We start from the raw sequence: 18475 nt of genomic DNA, 5'->3' as shown, positions 1-18475 counted from the left end.
AAACGGAGAGCTGTTCGCAGAATTCTGTGGTAATAGTGACATGGTGATCGGGGGATCGCTCTTCCCTCATCGACCGGTTTACAAGGTCACGTGGGTCTTCCGTGACGGCTTTACAGAAAATCAAATCGACCACATCTGCATCAGCCGGAAATGGGTTCGAAGTCTTCTTGATGTACGGAATAAATGTAGTGCCGATATCGCGTCTGATCATCACCTCCTCATCGGCGAAATACGCCTGCGCATTGCGCGGATTCGTCGGCAGGAGGAAAGAGTTGGACGACGATTCAACACACGCCGACTGGAAGATGCCACGGTGAAACGGTCCTTCGTTGAAGAACTGGAGACGCGTGCTGCAGATATTCCGGAAGGTGGCAGCGTGGAAGACCAATGGACCGCCATCAAGAATGCCTTCATCACCACCAGCGAGAACAATCTGGGCGAACTACGCACCCAGAGAAAACAATGGATCTCCGATGAGACCTGGAGAAAGATAGAGGAGCGAAGAGAAGCCAAAGCCGCGATAGAGCGATCGAAAACCAGAGGAGCCAAAGTCTTAGCCCGTCAACGATACGCGGCTCTTGAGAAGGAAGTAAAACGCTCATGTCGACGGGACAAGCGAGCGTGGGCAGACTCTCTGGCCGACGAAGGAGAGAGAGAGCCGCCGCAACCGGAGACATTCGCCTCCTCTACGATATCTCACGACGCTTAAGCGGGGCGAAGATGAATGCAACGATGCCTGTGGAAGACGCGAATGATCAGTTATTGACCGACCCAACTGACCAGCTGAAACGTTGGTTCGAGCACTTCGAACAACTGCCAGTGCCAGCCAGACCATCACCACCTCGGCATGATCTGCCTAGGATTCGACGTATAACACGCGTCAATATCGAAGCTCCATCACTGCTAGAGATTCAAACAGCCATCCAAAGCATGAAATCGAATAAAGCCCCAGGGGTCGACCGCATATCAGCCGAGATGCTCAAAGCTGACCCCATGACATCCGCTCAACTACTGCATCGTTCATTTCGTAATATCTGGAACACCGCAACTTTCCCGGTCGACTGGATGCAAGGTATCTTAGTGAAGGTGCCCAAAAAGGGTGACCTGACTGTATGCGATAACTGGCGAGGCATTATGTTGCTGTGTACCGTTCTCAAAGTTCTGTGCAAAATTATCCTAGCCCGGATTCAGGAGAAGATCAATGCGACTCTCCGGCGGCAGCAAGCCGGATTCCGTGCCGGAAGATCCTGTGTGGACCATATTGTCACGCTCCGCATCATTCTGGAGCAGGTCAACGAATTGCAAGAGTCCCTTTACTTGGTATTCATTGACTACGAAAAAGCTTTCGACCGTCTCAATCACGAGAATATGTGGGGCGCCCTGAGACGCAAGGGAGTTCCTGAGAAAATCATCGGCCTCATCGAGGCACAGTACGAGGCCTTCTCGTGTAGAGTGCTGCACAATGGGGTCTTGTCCGACCCTATCCGGGTCGTAGCTGGTGTGAGGCAAGGATGTATTCTATCACCGTTACTGTTCCTCATCGTAATCGACGAGATTCTGGTAGATGCGATTGACCGTGAACCAAACCGCGGGCTGTTATGGCAGCCTATAACCATGGAGCACCTAAATGACTTCGAATTGGCGGATGATGTTGCACTCCTCGCGCAACGGCGCTCTGATATGCAGAGTAAGCTCAACGACCTTGCCGAGCGCTCCTCTTCGGCAGGTTTAGTCATCAACGTCAACAAAACCAAATCGTTGGATGTAAACACGGTGACTCCTTCCAGTTTCACAGTAGCCGGGCAACCAGTGGAGAATGTTGAAAGCTTCTAATATCTTGGTAGCCAAATGGCGTCAGACGGCGGTACCAAGATCGACATAGGCACACGGATAAAGAAAGCAAGGGCTGCCTTTGTGAGTTTAAGAAATATCTGGAAAAACAGGCAGATAAGTGAACGCACCAAAATACGAATTTTCAACTCTAACGTGAAATCTGTGCTGTTATACGCTAGGGAAACATGGTGTGTATCAGTGGAGAACACTCAACGGCTGCAGGTGTTCATTAACAGATGCCTGCGGTATATAATTCGGACCTGGTGGCCTCACAACTGGATCTCAAACAACAAGCTCCATCGTCGTTGTCACCAGAGGCCGATAGCAACAGAAATTCGGGATCGGAAGTGGGGCTGGGTCGGCCACACTCTACGTAGGGGCGGAAACGAAATCTGTAAACAAGCATTAGACTGGAACCCAGCGGGACATCGCAGCAGAGGCAGACCCAGAGGCTCATGGCGGCGAAGCCTCAATAAAGAAATAAAAGAAGTCGACCGAAATCTAACCTGGCAACAGGTTAAAGCGATAGCCGGGCAACGCTCAGGATGGAGATCTTTCAAGTCGGCCCTTTGCACCACCGGAGGATGTACAGGATCCATAAGTAAGTAAGAGGTGAATAAATATTTAAGAGTGTAACATTCACCACAATAAGCTTCTATTGAATAATGTTAGTTGTATTTTCCTACTTAACAACAATTTTCTCACTCTTCAAAGCTATACAAGCGACAACACAGAGGAACAAAATATTACTCAATTTTCAATATTGTTATATAAATCTGTAGAACTTAGAAAATTTACTTTAAACAACATTTAAACATGCATTGAAGTTTGTATTATTGATCACCATCAAACAATTCGAAATCTGATCAACTGAAAATTGCAGAAAATAATCAAAATCTTGGGCATTATAGGGTTAATGATCGCATATGCCCGGTATATGACGAAGGGAAGAAATATTGTCGTCTTTTAATGGCCGTATATGCCTGGTATAAGGCAAATCGTGAAGATAATGCATTCTTTCAATGTTCGCGTCTGCCCAGTATAAGACGAAGGAAGGAGATAATGCCTTCTTTTATTGAGTGCTTCTCCTGAATCGAGGAGATAATGCCCTCAATTACGATCGCAAATGCCCGGTATAAAGCGAAAGGAGGAGATAATGCCTTCGTTGTAGACTATCTACAAAACGCTTATTAATCCTGTAGTTCTCTACGGACACGAGACCTGGACGATGCTCGTGGAGGACCAACGCGCACTGGGAGTTTTCGGAAGGAAAGTGCTGCGTACCATCTATGGTGGGGTGCAGATGGCGGACGGTTCGTGGAGAAGCCTAATGAACCACGAGTTGCATAAGCTGTTGGAAGAACCATCCATCACTCACACCGCGAAAATCGGACGACTGCGGTGGACCGGGTACGCAGCCAGAATGTCGGACAGTAATCCGTCGAAAATGGTTCTTGACAACGATACAACTACAACGAGAACAAGAAGGCGAGGTGCACAGCGAGCAAGGTGGATCGATCAGGATTAGGACGATTTGCGAGCCCTCCGCTGACTGCGCGGTTGGCGATGGGCAGCCGAAACCTTTTCCGAAGGAGTCCCTGAAAAAACTTCTGAAGTAATTCCTATCCGATCTAGGCAATTTTCGGGTTAAAAATTTTCTCGACTTCTCTAAAAGAATCATCGAGTTAGCCTCATGATATACGAATGCAAACATGGTGACATGGCTTAAAAACCTCGCAGTTAATAACTGTGGAAGTGCTGAATGACCACTACTCTGCGAGGCGGCGATGGGCTAGGAGAACCGGATGAATGCTATCATCAGAGAAAAAGTAGAATCACAAAATGTTACCTCGACAAAGTTACAGCTAATGGAATTCAAAATAATTTTAAAAATTACGAGCTGTTTCATTTTTTTTTTCAAAAAAAAAACACGAGATTAGAAATTCAATGATAGTACTCAAAAATAGTACCTTTTTCGGGATCAATTTGAGAATAAAATGTATTATCACTAACAATAAAAATATATATGTACAATGTAGATAATCAAAAGTATAACCTCGTGCTTTTAAAATATCATATCAGTAGTGGAATTAAATGGGATAGAACATACTCGTCTTATGATAAGTGAAGACATTCCACATTCAAAATAATTTTCATATCACCTTAAGCCAATAAAAAATACCTTTAATGGATAGGACTTCGGAATTATCCCGTGGGATTCATGTAAGTGTCTCTGCTTACCACCCACATTTTTTACCCTTCATACAGCAAAATGTTGAATTCTAAATGATATTTAAATTTGACCTTACTGTCAAGTGGAACCGCATGCAAAGTAAGACTCTCGTAATGCCAAACTCAACAACTCTTCTGAAGAAACCAATTCTCTATATATTGTTTCATCTTCTAAGACAGCGGTTCTCAACTTGGAGTACAGGTCCCTTTGCTGGTCTCTTGGAGTACCTGGGGAAATTGCATAATGGTGGATATGGTATTATAAATTCATAAAAATATTAATTTTAGGAACATTTTGCAAATAGTCGGGCGTAATTAGATTTGATATTTTTTATTTAGTCTATTTCATATGGTTTGAGTCACCGTGAGATTTTGCATTCGCTGTTCAAAAGTCCAAGGTCAAAATCTATTACACTCGACTTCTCTAGGCATGAAAAAATTACTAGCCCGAACCATTTCTCGTCTCAAAACCAGTTACCTTAGCCTTTGCTTTGCAATGCTTAATTTTGCTTATCAAATGAAAGCTTGGATACACATCGCAGTATTATAATCTCTGTTTCTCAATTATACAAACATTCTCAATTCATTCTCAACTCACATTCTCAATTCTCAAACGTTCTATCAAAAACTTTTATCATATTTCTGAGAACAGAAAATTTGTTTTATTAAAAAACATGTAATATTTTTTTTTCATTCCAGGAATTTCACCCACAGTTACTCAGGAAAATATATTTTCAAAATATTTCCCTACGCTAATAAAGACATAATAAATTACGAAAACTTTTTTTCTATTTCGATGGCCTTACTCTTTTTTTTTAAACCGAAGTTCTTAATTCTTAAATCAACCCCAGCCTCCTTCTTCACCAGGGTCTTGCATTGGAAGTTTTAGTAATTATTTTATTTTCCATAAACATCAAAACTTGAGGTTTATTCACTTTATTAGTCTGAGACGTCCAGACCTGAGTATTATGAGATAAGTCCCTAAATATTCGTACGGAAATTCGACTAAATCCGAAATATTTTATTTTTGCAAAATTCAATCCAATTGAATGGTTCGGTTTGGTATTTTAGCCAAGTGAAAAATTATTATTATTATAATCTTTATTAAAGAGGTTTTTAGCCCAAGGCTAGTTCACCTCCGCAAAAAGTGAAAAATGATTATCCAGTTTTACATGCGATAAATACATGTCCGGATAAATTAGAAGAAAAAAAACCTCATAGAGTAAAAAAAAACCTCATAGAGTAAGATATGTAAAGGTCTGAGGTGTAGGTTGAGAACCGCTATTCTTTGTGGATTATGACTAAAGAAGCATCTCTTCATGTGATGTGTACCCAAATCAGCCTCACGGGCCCACATTAAAAACCTATATGAAATTCTTTATATTTGGTCGGACTTTTGAAACGATTTAACAATCAACTGCTGACATCAAATTCGAATCATAATTGTTTTCAAATTTGAATTTGCGATTGATTACATGTTTTGAACCTTGTTTTGGACTCATTTTGTTGTAGCTAAAAAAATAGATCATGGAAATTAATTCTTGTTTTGCTCCCATCGATGACTAGAACAGTTTTCGATATGAAGGCACTCAAGTAATCAAAATCGACGAGTTTACAACATCAAAACTAGTAATCGATTTGATCTTAAGCTTCAGATTATCCCCAAAAATTGATGTGTATCTGTGACTTATTCCCAGCCTGGAATATCTACTATAATTTAGTTAGAGATAAGAGATAATAATGGAGGATTCTCGTACCGTGTTGTGCGTGGGCGACTATTATTGGTGTGATTTATGAGACAGTACACCTGTTAAGTTCTGATTGCGTACCTATCATTGATCTGTTCTTTTTACGTTTTTTCAGAAGAATATCTTCAGTTGTCATAAGACGAGGTGAGACTCAAGCTAGAACTGGCACTTTGATGCACAAACATATGACCATGTTGTATAGAAATCAATGACTGGCATCATAATTATTTCCGAGTTTCCGAGATAAATATTTTATGATTAAGTTAATATAGTTGGATTCGGAGATTTTTTTTGCGCGACATGACAAAATTATTCATCAAATGCATCAATTTGTATTATTATATTTACAGTGACTTGTACTATTTAGGTCTAAAAATCGCCATCTACAAATAAGATTGCTTAATTTTGGTAGAAGAAAACAGCTCGTTTCCCTTTCAACCAATCTTCAAGCCGTCCACCGTATCTGTCACGTTTTACGACCGATTTCAACCACCGCACATCCGGAGAGACAGATCGCCTTAAAACCGGGGCCACACTTTCACATCTAGTTGCCAGAGTCAGCCAGCAGAAGCCCATCGGCTGATCTCAATCCAACTTACGTACGTTCGGGCCAGACGCAAAGCAAACTAGGTGTGAAATCGATATCCCATCATCTCGTGCTCTCGAACGCGAGAATAAGTAGATGTCCGACGGACATGGTGTTTAGGTAGGCTACAGGAGGAACTACTGCTTTACTCACCTTTCGGCATGCCACATGGCGCTTTGGTGCGTGAATTGTCCAGAAAATCCAGGTCATACTTTCGTGCCGGTGGAAACGTCAACGCGACATGAGCCTCGGCGACCGGTCCCAGCAGCACTGCAGTCACCAGCACCGTTGCCAACGAATGGCTACTTGCCTTGCTGAACTTCATGGCATACACGAGATAAGCGTATTATTGGCACATTTGGTTAACAATAAGATGGACCGAAAATAAGCACAAGCACAAAGTCACACTCAAACTCCGCTTCGAACTGATTGCCTAACTAGCGATCAGTTGCATCAGAGCTCACACGCGGTTTCGATTGATCCTTCGCTCGTCTTCTCGAGGGTTGCAGCCTCGTCGACGCCGATATCCAATATCTTCAATTCCAACTGGACCTTTCTAATTTTCACACTTTACCACACTGAATGACACTTTTGAATGCGATACACTTTTCGATCCACTTGACCGAGACCGGCCGTATCTGTTTGCGTGGAGATCCAAATCACACTAACCACTTAAATATGCGCTATTTTCGTAACCATCGAAATACAACAAAAAGCAACTAAAGACCGCACACTGACTGACCACGATCGATCGGAGTCAACGCGTCGCTGGATTCTTCCGGATTGGGTGACGTTTGTTCGATGTGATCAGGGCTGCTCCGTGCTGTTACTCATGGCACCGAAATGAAACTGAAAGTACAGAGAGGATAGAAAATGCGAAACCTTCATTAAAATTCGATTTGCGACGGAGGTGTTGGGAGTGCGTGGGCCGGATCCAAAGAGTTAGTTGCCTGTAATTAGCAATTGAGCTGAGACATGGGCGTGCGTTTTAGGGGTTCGGGTGGTCGATCATTTGAGGTTCATTGTGATGTTTTGAAACTAAAGAAGCATAAATAATCAAGCAAAGCAAAGGATGACTAGTTCCAGTGGGGGAAAAATCTGTTCAACGAAAGACTAAAGCCAGAATGCTTTTATTACCACCAGTATGTTTTTTAATGAAACTGTAATGCTTGATTCTCTGGCGTTGTTTTTTTCATCTTACCAAAATAGTTCTCTCCAGGCTGAAAGTTGGCCCGTAATTTCAAATAGTTTGGTGACAATGTACCTTTGGAACTATCGCCGCTGGAGAACCCCTTTGCAACCTACGCCAATGCCTAATCGTATTACAACGCAAAAGTTACACGCTGGTGGAAGCACGATGAGATGGACTTTTTCTCCAACTTTTTCAAGACGTGCAACATTTAAATCAATTACACAAGTTTAGGTGTGCGCTTAACTTGTGCCTTTTTCCTCGCAAAAACTGTTTCAGTTTTGCTTTTGCTGCTACTGCGCGATGTCGATGTTATGTAAATTTTCTCCTCCTGGTAGCTGATAAAAACGCTTTCTATTTCGTTTCACCCCCTAAGTAAATGTGCGGTGCATATCTTCGCTTATTTAGTCTTCGTCATCGACATGCGTTGAATTTATCACGAAAAAGGAGTTTTTCCTTCTCTGTGATGCAACTGTTGAACAACGGGCGGGTTTGCTTTATTAGGTGACCACTTAGCTGGATTTACGAGCACGCCCATTGAGATGGGACTGAGACTTAAATTGGGTTGGCAATGGGGCGTGATCGATTTCTTCTTCGGCTAAACGACATCAGGGTTTCTGGTCTGTTTTGAGATCACTTTCTTGGTCGTTTGATTGAGTAAGTTGTGTTAATGATTTGCTCAAATAGCCAGCGATAGCTCTATGCCATAATAGCACGAATTGAGGTTTATTTTTCGTCGATGTTTACCTTGGGATTCGACAAATCGGTGTAAGCTATATTTACCCCACAGTCAGGCAAAAATATTTCACCAGGGTATTCGAAATCTCACACTTCAATCACTGACTAATACATTAGAGTCATTCGAGGTTTGCAAATAATCTGATTTCAGAGAACGTTTTTAAAAGTTCCACAATCAAAAATAGGAATTAAATAAAAGATTATTCCAAATCCAAATAATGTAGAACTAACAATTAAATCATTTCAAAATTACCCCTCAATTACAAACAAATGTTAAGGAAGTCAAGAGATACAGACTAAATTGAAACGGAATAGAAAAAAGCAAAAAATAAAAAAATCTACCGTAAATGAAACAGAAAAATTAAATGAAGGAATTATTAATTTTCTATTGATTTTTTTCGGCTCGAAATTTACTATATTTTATGTGAAGTTCTTTTCGGTGCTGCTGCACAGCTTATTGCATCGTAATTAGTATTACTCAAATAGGATAAAAATAGACCGTCCAAATCACAAGACAAACCACGCTTCTCACGAAACGAGTTCATATGAGTTAGCGAGGCTGTTGTTGTTCCGCCTTTGTTCCTTAGACAACATTTGTTATTCATTTTTATGGTTAATGCATTTGTCGCTTATTTTGCCCGCGCACCGATGAAATATTGATTCCCTGATTAGGTCACATCAATTTTCTTACGTAAAAATTTGGGCAAATATGGCTCTTGAATGTTTGAACATTCGACGTTGCTCATTGACCTTTCCCGTTAACATTTGAACCATTTGTTTGAGAAACTGCATATGTAACATTTTTGGCCAAAATGAGATTTTTATATATTCTGAATCTTCGTCCAAAAATACGTATTGTTGCAAAAAATACGAAAAAAATTTTTTTGTTCAGGAATGTATGAAATTTTTTTCGTTTGTTTGAGAAACTACATATGTCCACGTACTTTGAAGAGCAATTGTGGAGTACTGCTTACATTTTTGGCACTGAAAGTTGAGTTTTGCCAAAAACTATTGATCTGTATCGAAGAAATTGAATGATTCGGTGCAAATTTGTTCAAAAACAGTTTTTTGTTGTTTTCTCGAAATAGTGTAAAATGGACTTATGCAGTTTCTCAAACAAATGATTCATTTATGATTGGCTTAGTCGGGAAACTAAGGTCAATGATGGCTAAAATATATCATCAACCACGATTATATGTATATTCACCAGATGAAGGGTAACAGAGTTAACAATGTTAAATATTAGGGAAATCTGCATCGTCCTCTATTGCATCCCTTTCCGACATCAAGCGGTAATATTGTACCAGTCATAGCTGTGTTGCTGTTTTTGTCGCATTATACTTACTAAAGTGATGATGCTAACTACTCGACTTTATAGAAACAAATGCTAAAATCTCTGGATTTTACAAAGAAAAAAAATATGGTTAACGGATGGTCTATTTTTTCCATACCGCTGATCTTTCCCAGTTTTCCATTTTTTTTTCAGTTTAAAGCCGTAGCTTTACGATTGATAATTTTAAAAACCCAGATTAATCCACCTAGCAGTGATGATGCCTTTCTCGTGCATTATAAAATATATTGAAAGAATCACATTAGAAAGGTCAAAAAAGCTCTTTAGGAGAATAGATCACATTTTTTCGATCATTTTGCATGTTTTTGCATTAGTTAAAATATATTGCCACCATTTTCGTAAAAAAAATTTTTTTTTCGGTTTTTAATTTTTTTTCCAAGGGGGGACCTTTGGGAAAAAAACAATGATTTTTCAATAATTGCAATGTCCGATCGAGCCAATTTTCAATAGCAAACAATGGGACCGCATTCCCCGTCGAATGCAACTTGTTGCGAGTAAATCGGATAATGCTAAGTTCCAAAAAGTGTGTCTACAAAATTTGTACACATACACACACACATACATACATACACACATACAGACATCACCTCAATTCGTCGAGCTGAGTCGATCGGTATATAAAAATCGGCCCTCCGGGCCTCCTATCAAAATTTTGTTTTTGAAGCAATATTATAGCCTTTACGTACACTTTGTGTACGAGAAAGGCAAAAAAGTCTCCCATTAATCGTCGCAACACCACTGTGCCGAAGGGAGTCTTTTACAGAACGGCTTCATCAAATGACACAGCGCAATAACTCACGAACTTCTATCCTCCCCATTTATTTATATCACTATAGCATTCATAAACATATTAAAATACATTTAAAAATTTGTATCCAAATAGACAAAAAGTCACTTGGGTACAAGAACTTCCAGCTATGTTATTTATAATTCTCTCGACTTCAAAAAGTAAAATAATATTGTTTTAAAGAGTTTAGATGGAATTTCAATGAGTCAATGTGTCTACTCAAACAAATAAAAATAATTATAAATAATGTTATCTACTTATCCATATTTTTGTTTACATCGTATTTTCTACCGTTCCGTTAAAATGCTGAGAGATTGAGTGAAAATTGCTTATGCCGGGAATTGAATTGAAGTACATTTTATTTAATTTACTCAACTTAACTAATAATTTCAGACTGAAGAAATATTATATAAACCCGTCGGAAACTATAACGAATGTAACTGCTGAAGAAATAACGAAAATCCGTCCAGTTGTTTTCGAGTTATGCGGATACGAACACAGACCATTTCATTTTTATTATATAGATTTTCAAAACAGAAATCTGTATTTTTACAAATAATTCATTATTCTTTACCCAATACTCAACAGTTTTTGACATTTCCTCATCGAGAATGCATAGAGTTAAATAAATAAATATTCCAGTCTCGTTCTTTAGTCTCTCTTTTTTTTTTTTTTTTTTTTCAAGGAGAATGCATTTACACACTAACCCAGTACACGTGCATTGTAGTTGCCAAACTACCACACGGAAGTGTACTGGAGTGTCGGACTCGACCATACCGGTAATACCGACTAAACTCCCTTGGGCTCCACCATCGTTTTCCCCCAGGAACTACCTCGCAGTACTACTTCTGGGGGGACGGCAGTACTAAGCGTACTCACTCATTATCGCTCACACAGGCACTCGTCCCACGCGAGACTGACTTGGGTGCTCGCACACCATTCACTCCATTTGAGTCTTACTTGGATGCTCTCCCGGACGCTCCGCTGCCATGCCTCGAGGTGTCAATAGCGGTAACTGCCTGGGCCTGCAGATATTGCGCTACGACACTCTGCCTCAGCACGAGCAGATCAATCACACCACTGCCGAAGCAGACCATACGCTACCCTGCCGAAGCAGGGACACTCCCCATGCACCACATGTGCACAACTGTAGGTGTGTGGGTACAACCCACTGCTACCCTGCCGCCGAAGCAGCTTCTCCAAAGACCATTCGCTCCATGTGACCCTTTCTCGGGTGCTCACTCTAACACTCCACTGCAATGCCTCGAGGTGTCGATGGGATACCTCGACTCCTGCCTCAGCATGTGCAGTCCATACTCAGACTTCTGCTGCGCTTCGAGGTGACAATAGCGGCAACACGCGATTACACTCCTGCCTCAGCACAACCAGATCACTCACCCTGCCGAAGCAGCTCACGCGCTACCCTACCGAAGTAGGTACACTCCACAACTTATTCTAACACTCCACTGCCATGCCTCGAGGTGTCGATAGCGGTATGTGGGGACTAATCAACGATACTACGCTACGACACTCTTACCTTAGCATGTGCAGTCCATACTCAGACTTCTGCTGCGCTTCGAGGTGACCATAGCGGCGGCGACACGCTATGACGCTCCTGCCTCAGCACAAACAGATCACTCACTCCCTGCCGAAGCAGCTCACGCACTACCCTACCGAAGTAGGGACACTCCACATGCCAATTGGCACTCCCTCCCTGGGCTTGTGCTTTTGAAGCGGCACACAGTCGCTTTGATAGAGTCCGCTTACGGGCACTTGTGGTTTTTTGGGAGGGATTTTAGGAGAGCCCACTGCTAAATCCCACCACGCCCTAGGCAGTTCTCCCTGACTCGCAGACAGCTGGGGAGGGGTCGTCAAGCCCTTGGACATCATGCTGTTCCTGCTGTCCCTGCTGCCCCCTGCTGTCCTGCTGTCCTTTAGTCTCTCTAGACCATTCAGGTTGTTATCCAGAGTCTGACAAATCAAAATTTTATTGATCCTTCAGAATGTCTATATTCTAAAATACTTGCAGAAATTCTCAAGAATCTCAAAGTTATTAAAATTATGTTTGGAGTTTAGTTAATCTTCTGGACTGCCCAAATTCCCCCTTTTCTTTTGATTATACAAATCTGTTACAGGTTTTCAGACTCCACATATTTATCAAGGAATGCCGTGCAATACGGGCAAGTTGGTTGAGCCCAGGGCCAGGACTGTCCCCCAATATCCGGGATGTCTTTTCACTTTATACTGGGGGATTCAGTTGAAGAGTATGATAGTTATGTTATTCAAAGTGGATTTTGCTAATTCCGAGCGAAGCTTATATTATTGTTCAACTTCAATTTCATATGACTTCAACTATGATCCCGTCTTCAGTGTCTCGTAGTCGAGCCATGTACGAGACACTGAAGTTTTTTTATTCAAAAGAGATCTCTTGCAATATCTGTACTTTAGCTTCTATTTCTATACGTATAAGTTTGGACAATGATGTTAGCATTTCCAGGAATCTGTGTGTTAGAAACATGAAATTTTCAAAGTTATTCAGAGTTTAGACTGAAGCCTATAAACAATTGCAAGCCATTTTCCAAAAAATTAGACTTTAATTTTTTTAAATCTGAACTTTAAAATAAAATGTTTATTTGGCCAATTTCGATGCATTTTCGTTGTTTTCGTCAATAATGCATTTTCTTCAGGCTCAAAAAACGTTTTCTCCTTATTACTACAATAGGATAAGGATAAGGATCAATTCATTCAAAGTTAATTGCCTGAAACTCGATTTATCCATATGCACAACTTATTTGAAAATCAAGTCGTTTTCGGCCGTTGCAGTCTTGTAGTGCAGCAAAACCAAGTTTAGTTCTGCATCCGCCGGTTTCGGTAATTTATTTTACTATTTTCAAGGATTTGAAGCTTGTTTCGTTGTTAGAGTTACACACTACTTTCCCGCCCCTACTTCCCCACCGAAGGTAAATGAAGCTGATGCAGCGAGTGTGTAGGATCCAGACAATTACTAAGTACTCATCCTATTTGGATGGAATTGTCCAAAAACATATGTGAGAGATAGTTCGTAAAAATAGAAGGCGAGAGTTCGGCTACGTGCCTGGTACTGTAAATTTTATTTCATCAGTACCCGCTAAGCTATGGAGGACGACGGAGCTTAGTAGAGAAAGCATCTGTCTAACGTACCGGTTTTCCTGCGGGATCAAACCCCACCGTAGGAAGTGACCCTCCAATACATTTTTCGAACTAAATTTATCATATGTTTGCATATGCATAAAACGAGTTTCAGATATAGTAGCACTCAAAGATGTCTCTAATAAACATCAAAGGAAAAAATGTTGGTAGAAGACAGCAAATGTAATTAATTAAAAATCTTAAAAGTATACATATGCTAAATATGGCACGTGGATGAATTATTGAAAAAAAGTTTTCTAAAAACCAAACCAATTAAAAATATAGTTTATTCTGGCTGATTCCGGCGGACAACACAGTAGCGATGCGGTGTCGCAAAAGGGTAAGCAATGTAGAAGAGACATTCTGAGGGGTGTTAAAGTATGACGTAATATGCTAGAAATCATCCTATGGCCCCTTTATGATATTTTAGTTTAATTTTTTTAAAGTAATTCAAATGGTTAAACATTGAAAAAATAGCTTAATTTTTGCAATTATGGCCATTATTACCACTTCTTGGCCATCATTTTCAGGCTTTAGTTACCTTATGTGACGGAAGATGATTGTGATTGTGATTGTGCTGACAGTTGCATAATATATGGAGATTTACGAAGTGAACTAGGGGAACGTTCGGCACTTCATCCCATAGCGCCTATTTCCATCCCATCAAAATCAAAGCAATGAAAAGTAATTTGGCTTGTTTCTTATTTTTGTGATATTGTTTACCAGCGAGCACGCGTGTTAGCTAAAAGAAGCGACGAAAATGGTGCTGTATTTCATTGTTTTGCGATGAGATGAATATATGTTCAGTGAGATGGAAAACGAAACAGTTCCTCTATATTGTTAATATACTATATTTGTGACCTTATATAAAGATTTATTGAAATCTGAGGATATCCCTCCCGCATAAAAAATGGTTCGTAAGGGATTGTGAACTTTCACAGAGCAGTTAGTAATCATTGATTAAATCCATTGAAGAGTTAAATAAATTTTAGAGACCTCTGTTGGGAGGAATCTGTGTCAAAAGGTCGAAGGACAGGAAGTCGAAAAGACATTAGGTCGAAAGGGCGAAAGGTCGAAAGGACGAAAGGTCGAAGGTCAAAAGGTCGAAAGGAAAGAAGGTCGAAGTGACAAAAGGTCGAAGCAAAATAAGGTCGAAAAAATGACAGAAGGTGGAGAAAAAAAGGTTAGAAAAAAAAACTGGGTCAAAAGATCGAAGGGACGAATGACCGAAGAGATAAAAGGTCGACAGAAAAAAGTCGAGATTGGAGGTTTCATTCTATTAATCATAGGCTGTTCTTACGAGTCATGTACTGAATTTCAAACATACGCTATTCATTAGAGTTTACTTAGCCCTCTAAAATCCAAATTTTTGTTATCACTCAAAATCACTATTTTGCTTTCTGAAACCGATCTGAACACATTTTAAGCAAAATAAAACTAAAATCGCGATGGAATTTTCATCAATTTCACTTTAAAAAAAAAAAATTTCTAGTTTAGAATTATTTTTTATTCATTTTGAACAAGCATTGTGCTTTATATTATTGATCGACATCAAACACTTTTTGAAATCTGAACAAATAAAAATTACAAAGAGATATCAAAGTATCCCGTGTAAATGCTGTCTTGGGCGTTAGAGGGTTAATAGTTGACTTTATAAAGTAACGCAAACCTATGACTAAAAGCCTATGATTAAAAGAAGGAAAAATTCTACAATGAAATATTATCAGGTGAAACACAAATAAACATAAATGTGAAAAAAAAGTTGATTATTACTCGACGTTTTGCTTCAGTTTATGTTATTTCGACCTTTTATCCCATCTCAGTTGGGGGCCCTCCTTAGCCGTGCGGTAAGACGCGCGGCTACAAAGCAAGACCATGCTGAGGGTGGCTGGGTTCGATTCCCGGTGCCGGTCTAGGCAATTTTCGGATTGGAAATTGTCTCGACTTCCCTGGGCATAAAGGTATCATCGTGCTAGCCTCATGATATACGAATAAGAACCAAAAAGAAGAAGAAGATCCCATCTCACCTTTTGACCCTTCGACCTTTTAACCTTCGACTTTTTGTCCTACAACCGTTATTTCTATCTTTTGTTCTTTCGACCCCTCGTCCTTTTGTCCTTACACCTTTTGACTCAAATTTTTCGTTTCGATCTTAGTGACTTAGATTTTTGTTTCAACTTTTTGTCCTTTCGACATATTGACATTCGACCTTTTGTGCTTCGACCTACAACCGTTGGGAGCTTGTAAATATGTTCAAAATCCCAAGAATTACAAGATGTGTGTCATGCTTTTTGGAAATCCTTAAAAAAAATTTGAAAAGAAAAATTCGTCCTGAAAATCGATGCATTTTTCTTATTAGGTTACCGGAGGTAATATTGGCATAGGATAAAATGTTGGCTCATCACGCACATAAATCAATCATTTAGCGATGACATATCGTTTTGCTGGGAAATATTTATCATCGCTGCTTTAGAAAAGTGCATCGAGCACATTTTAGTTACACTACACTAGATTCCTGCACTTTTTCTGCTGATAAACGCAATAAACTTGTGTGGAAAATCACTTTGACATGGTTTTTTAGCAGCCATGTTTGATCGACTTAAGCAGGTAGGCTGTTCAAGATTTTTTTCTTCTGCCCAATAAAGGAATTTTCTGAATGAACTTACCTATTTTCGCACATCAGATGAACGGATAACAATAACACTATGTTAGCTAACGTATTTATTTCACTATTTCCATTAGCATAGCGACACGATTAACCAAAACTTTTTTGGACAATGTTGGGGGCACCCGTTGCCGAATAGCGGCATGCGATTTTGATTCATAGCAGCAGGAGAAAATCGAAAATCAAAACATTCCTAACGATAACCCGACGAAAATAACTCGAATATATTGACATTTGCTCATATAATAATCCGATGATATAATGGGCCAGGATCACTTATTCTATTCGAAGAGCTTTAAAGATCGTTTCATGCGGATAGTTTTTAGTCTAATTATTTCATCATAATTCAGATAATTCGCTTGCAAAAAGTATTTGATTTGAAATATGGCATGGGAAAAGCGTTTTTGTTTTACTCGGGAAGTTGCAACACGTGAGAGTGTTGAGAGGATTCACAACAGCGCTTACTAAACTAAAAACATCATTGTATGCCGTGTCGAAAATAAGCATCCAATCATTGTAATTATGTATCGGCGTAATAATATTCGAAAGGAGGCAGAGTTCTAGCTGTTCATGCAAAATAATAAGCAAGTAATTGTCTAAAATAAAGTTTACAATTGAATTTCCCCGTTGGAGCGTTTTTGCGGCCACCTAACGCATTGTTTATGTTTTGGGAACAAAAATCTCTTGAGAGCATCGCTTCATCAGAGCAGGTATTTTGATTTTCTGCCTTTGTTTGTAGTAGTAGTAGTAAAATTCTTCTTTATTGTTTCATTTTCTGTTCTACAATTATTTTTTACATGTACAGTGCTCGGCCGGCTTGGCCCTCCAACTTCAATTTTAAATTTTTATGTTTACATTGTTATTTAAGTGTTAATATGATATATCATGACGGCCTTTAGGAGGCGCTGAGGTGTTTTTTTAAATTTGATAACCTAACTACTATGTACACTAATATTTACAATAAGAAATTTGATAACCTAGATTGGAACTAGCGCCCTAATTGGAGCCTGATCCGAATGTAAGCAACGGACCCTAAACTTTTCTTTACACTCACCAAAGCGTTCATGTAAGGTTTTTATTCCGGCCAGACGGTGGACCTCGGATGTTCTTGTCCTGGGAGGTGTTGAGGATCATCCTCAGGAATTTGTTTTGGACCCGTTGAAGTTTGAGGTGGTGGGTTTTAGCGCAGCTCTCCCAGACCGGCATGCCATATTCGATCACAGGGAGGATGATTTGCTTGTAGACAGCAAGCTTATTTTTCAGGGACAATGACGACCGGCGGTTGATCAAAGGGTACAGTAGTTTCAACAAGATGTTACACTTTGTCACCGTTTTGTCAACCTGTTGCCTGAAAATAAGCTTGCTGTCGAGGGTCAAGCCAAGGTAGCTGGCCTCATTGGCCCATTCCACAGTCGTGCCATTGAGGATGATTTTACAGTCCCCAGGCGGAACAAGTTTAGGGGATTTGGAGTGGGGGAAAATGATGACCTGGGTCTTCGCCGCGTTGATACAGATCTTCCAGCTGGTGAGGTACTCTGTCAGGGCATCTAGGCCTCGTTGGAGTTTTGCCACTAGCGCTCTGATCACTCTACCGTTGTAGACGATGGATGTGTCATCTGCGAACAGAGACAGAATGCCGCCTTCTGGAGGTTCTGGCATGTCGGAGGTGAACAGATTGAAAAGCAGGGGCCCGAGGATACTGCCCTGGGGAACGCCTGCGACGATGTTGTGCGCATTGGAACTCGCTCCGCTGATTGAGACCCGGAATGTCCTTGCCGACAGGTAATTGTTGATGATTTTCACCAGGTAGCTGGGAAGATTGTAGCGTTGTAGTTTGTACACCAGGCCATCATGCCATACATTGTCAAATGCCTTCTCGACATCGAGTAAGGCCATGGCGGATGTTTTCGAGACAAACTTGTTCCGTCTGAGGACGTTGGTAACTCAGGTCAGTTGGTGTACAGTTGACCGACCGCGTCGGAAACCAAACTGTTCCTCGAGCAAGATGTTGAGATTTTCGGCAGACTCAAGTAACCGATGATGAATAGCTTTTTCGAATAGCTTGGATAACCCTGAGAGAAGGCTGATGGGTCGTTAACTTTTGGGGAGGAAGGATCCTTCCCAGGCTTCCGGATGGGGATGACTTTCGCTGACTTCCAGGACGATGGGAAGTAGCTA

General features: G+C 40.5%; 1 protein-coding gene across 1 annotated transcript in view; it reads right to left on the bottom strand.

The window, feature by feature from the left end:
* Positions 1-18475, bottom strand: part of LOC134218225 (uncharacterized) — a 131323-nt gene that overhangs the window by 83100 nt on the left and 29748 nt on the right. Inside the window, exon 2 of the mRNA XM_062697143.1 lies at positions 6553-7248. Coding sequence (XP_062553127.1) covers positions 6553-6724 — 172 coding nt within the window. The 5' untranslated portion in view covers positions 6725-7248. The remainder of the gene's footprint in view (positions 1-6552; positions 7249-18475) is intronic.

The sequence above is a fragment of the Armigeres subalbatus genome, chromosome 2, assembly GCF_024139115.2.
Source record: "Armigeres subalbatus isolate Guangzhou_Male chromosome 2, GZ_Asu_2, whole genome shotgun sequence".
Lineage (NCBI taxonomy): Eukaryota > Metazoa > Arthropoda > Insecta > Diptera > Culicidae > Armigeres > Armigeres subalbatus.
Note: the sequence above shows the minus strand (reverse complement) of the source record. Positions and strands in the feature narration are given on the sequence as shown.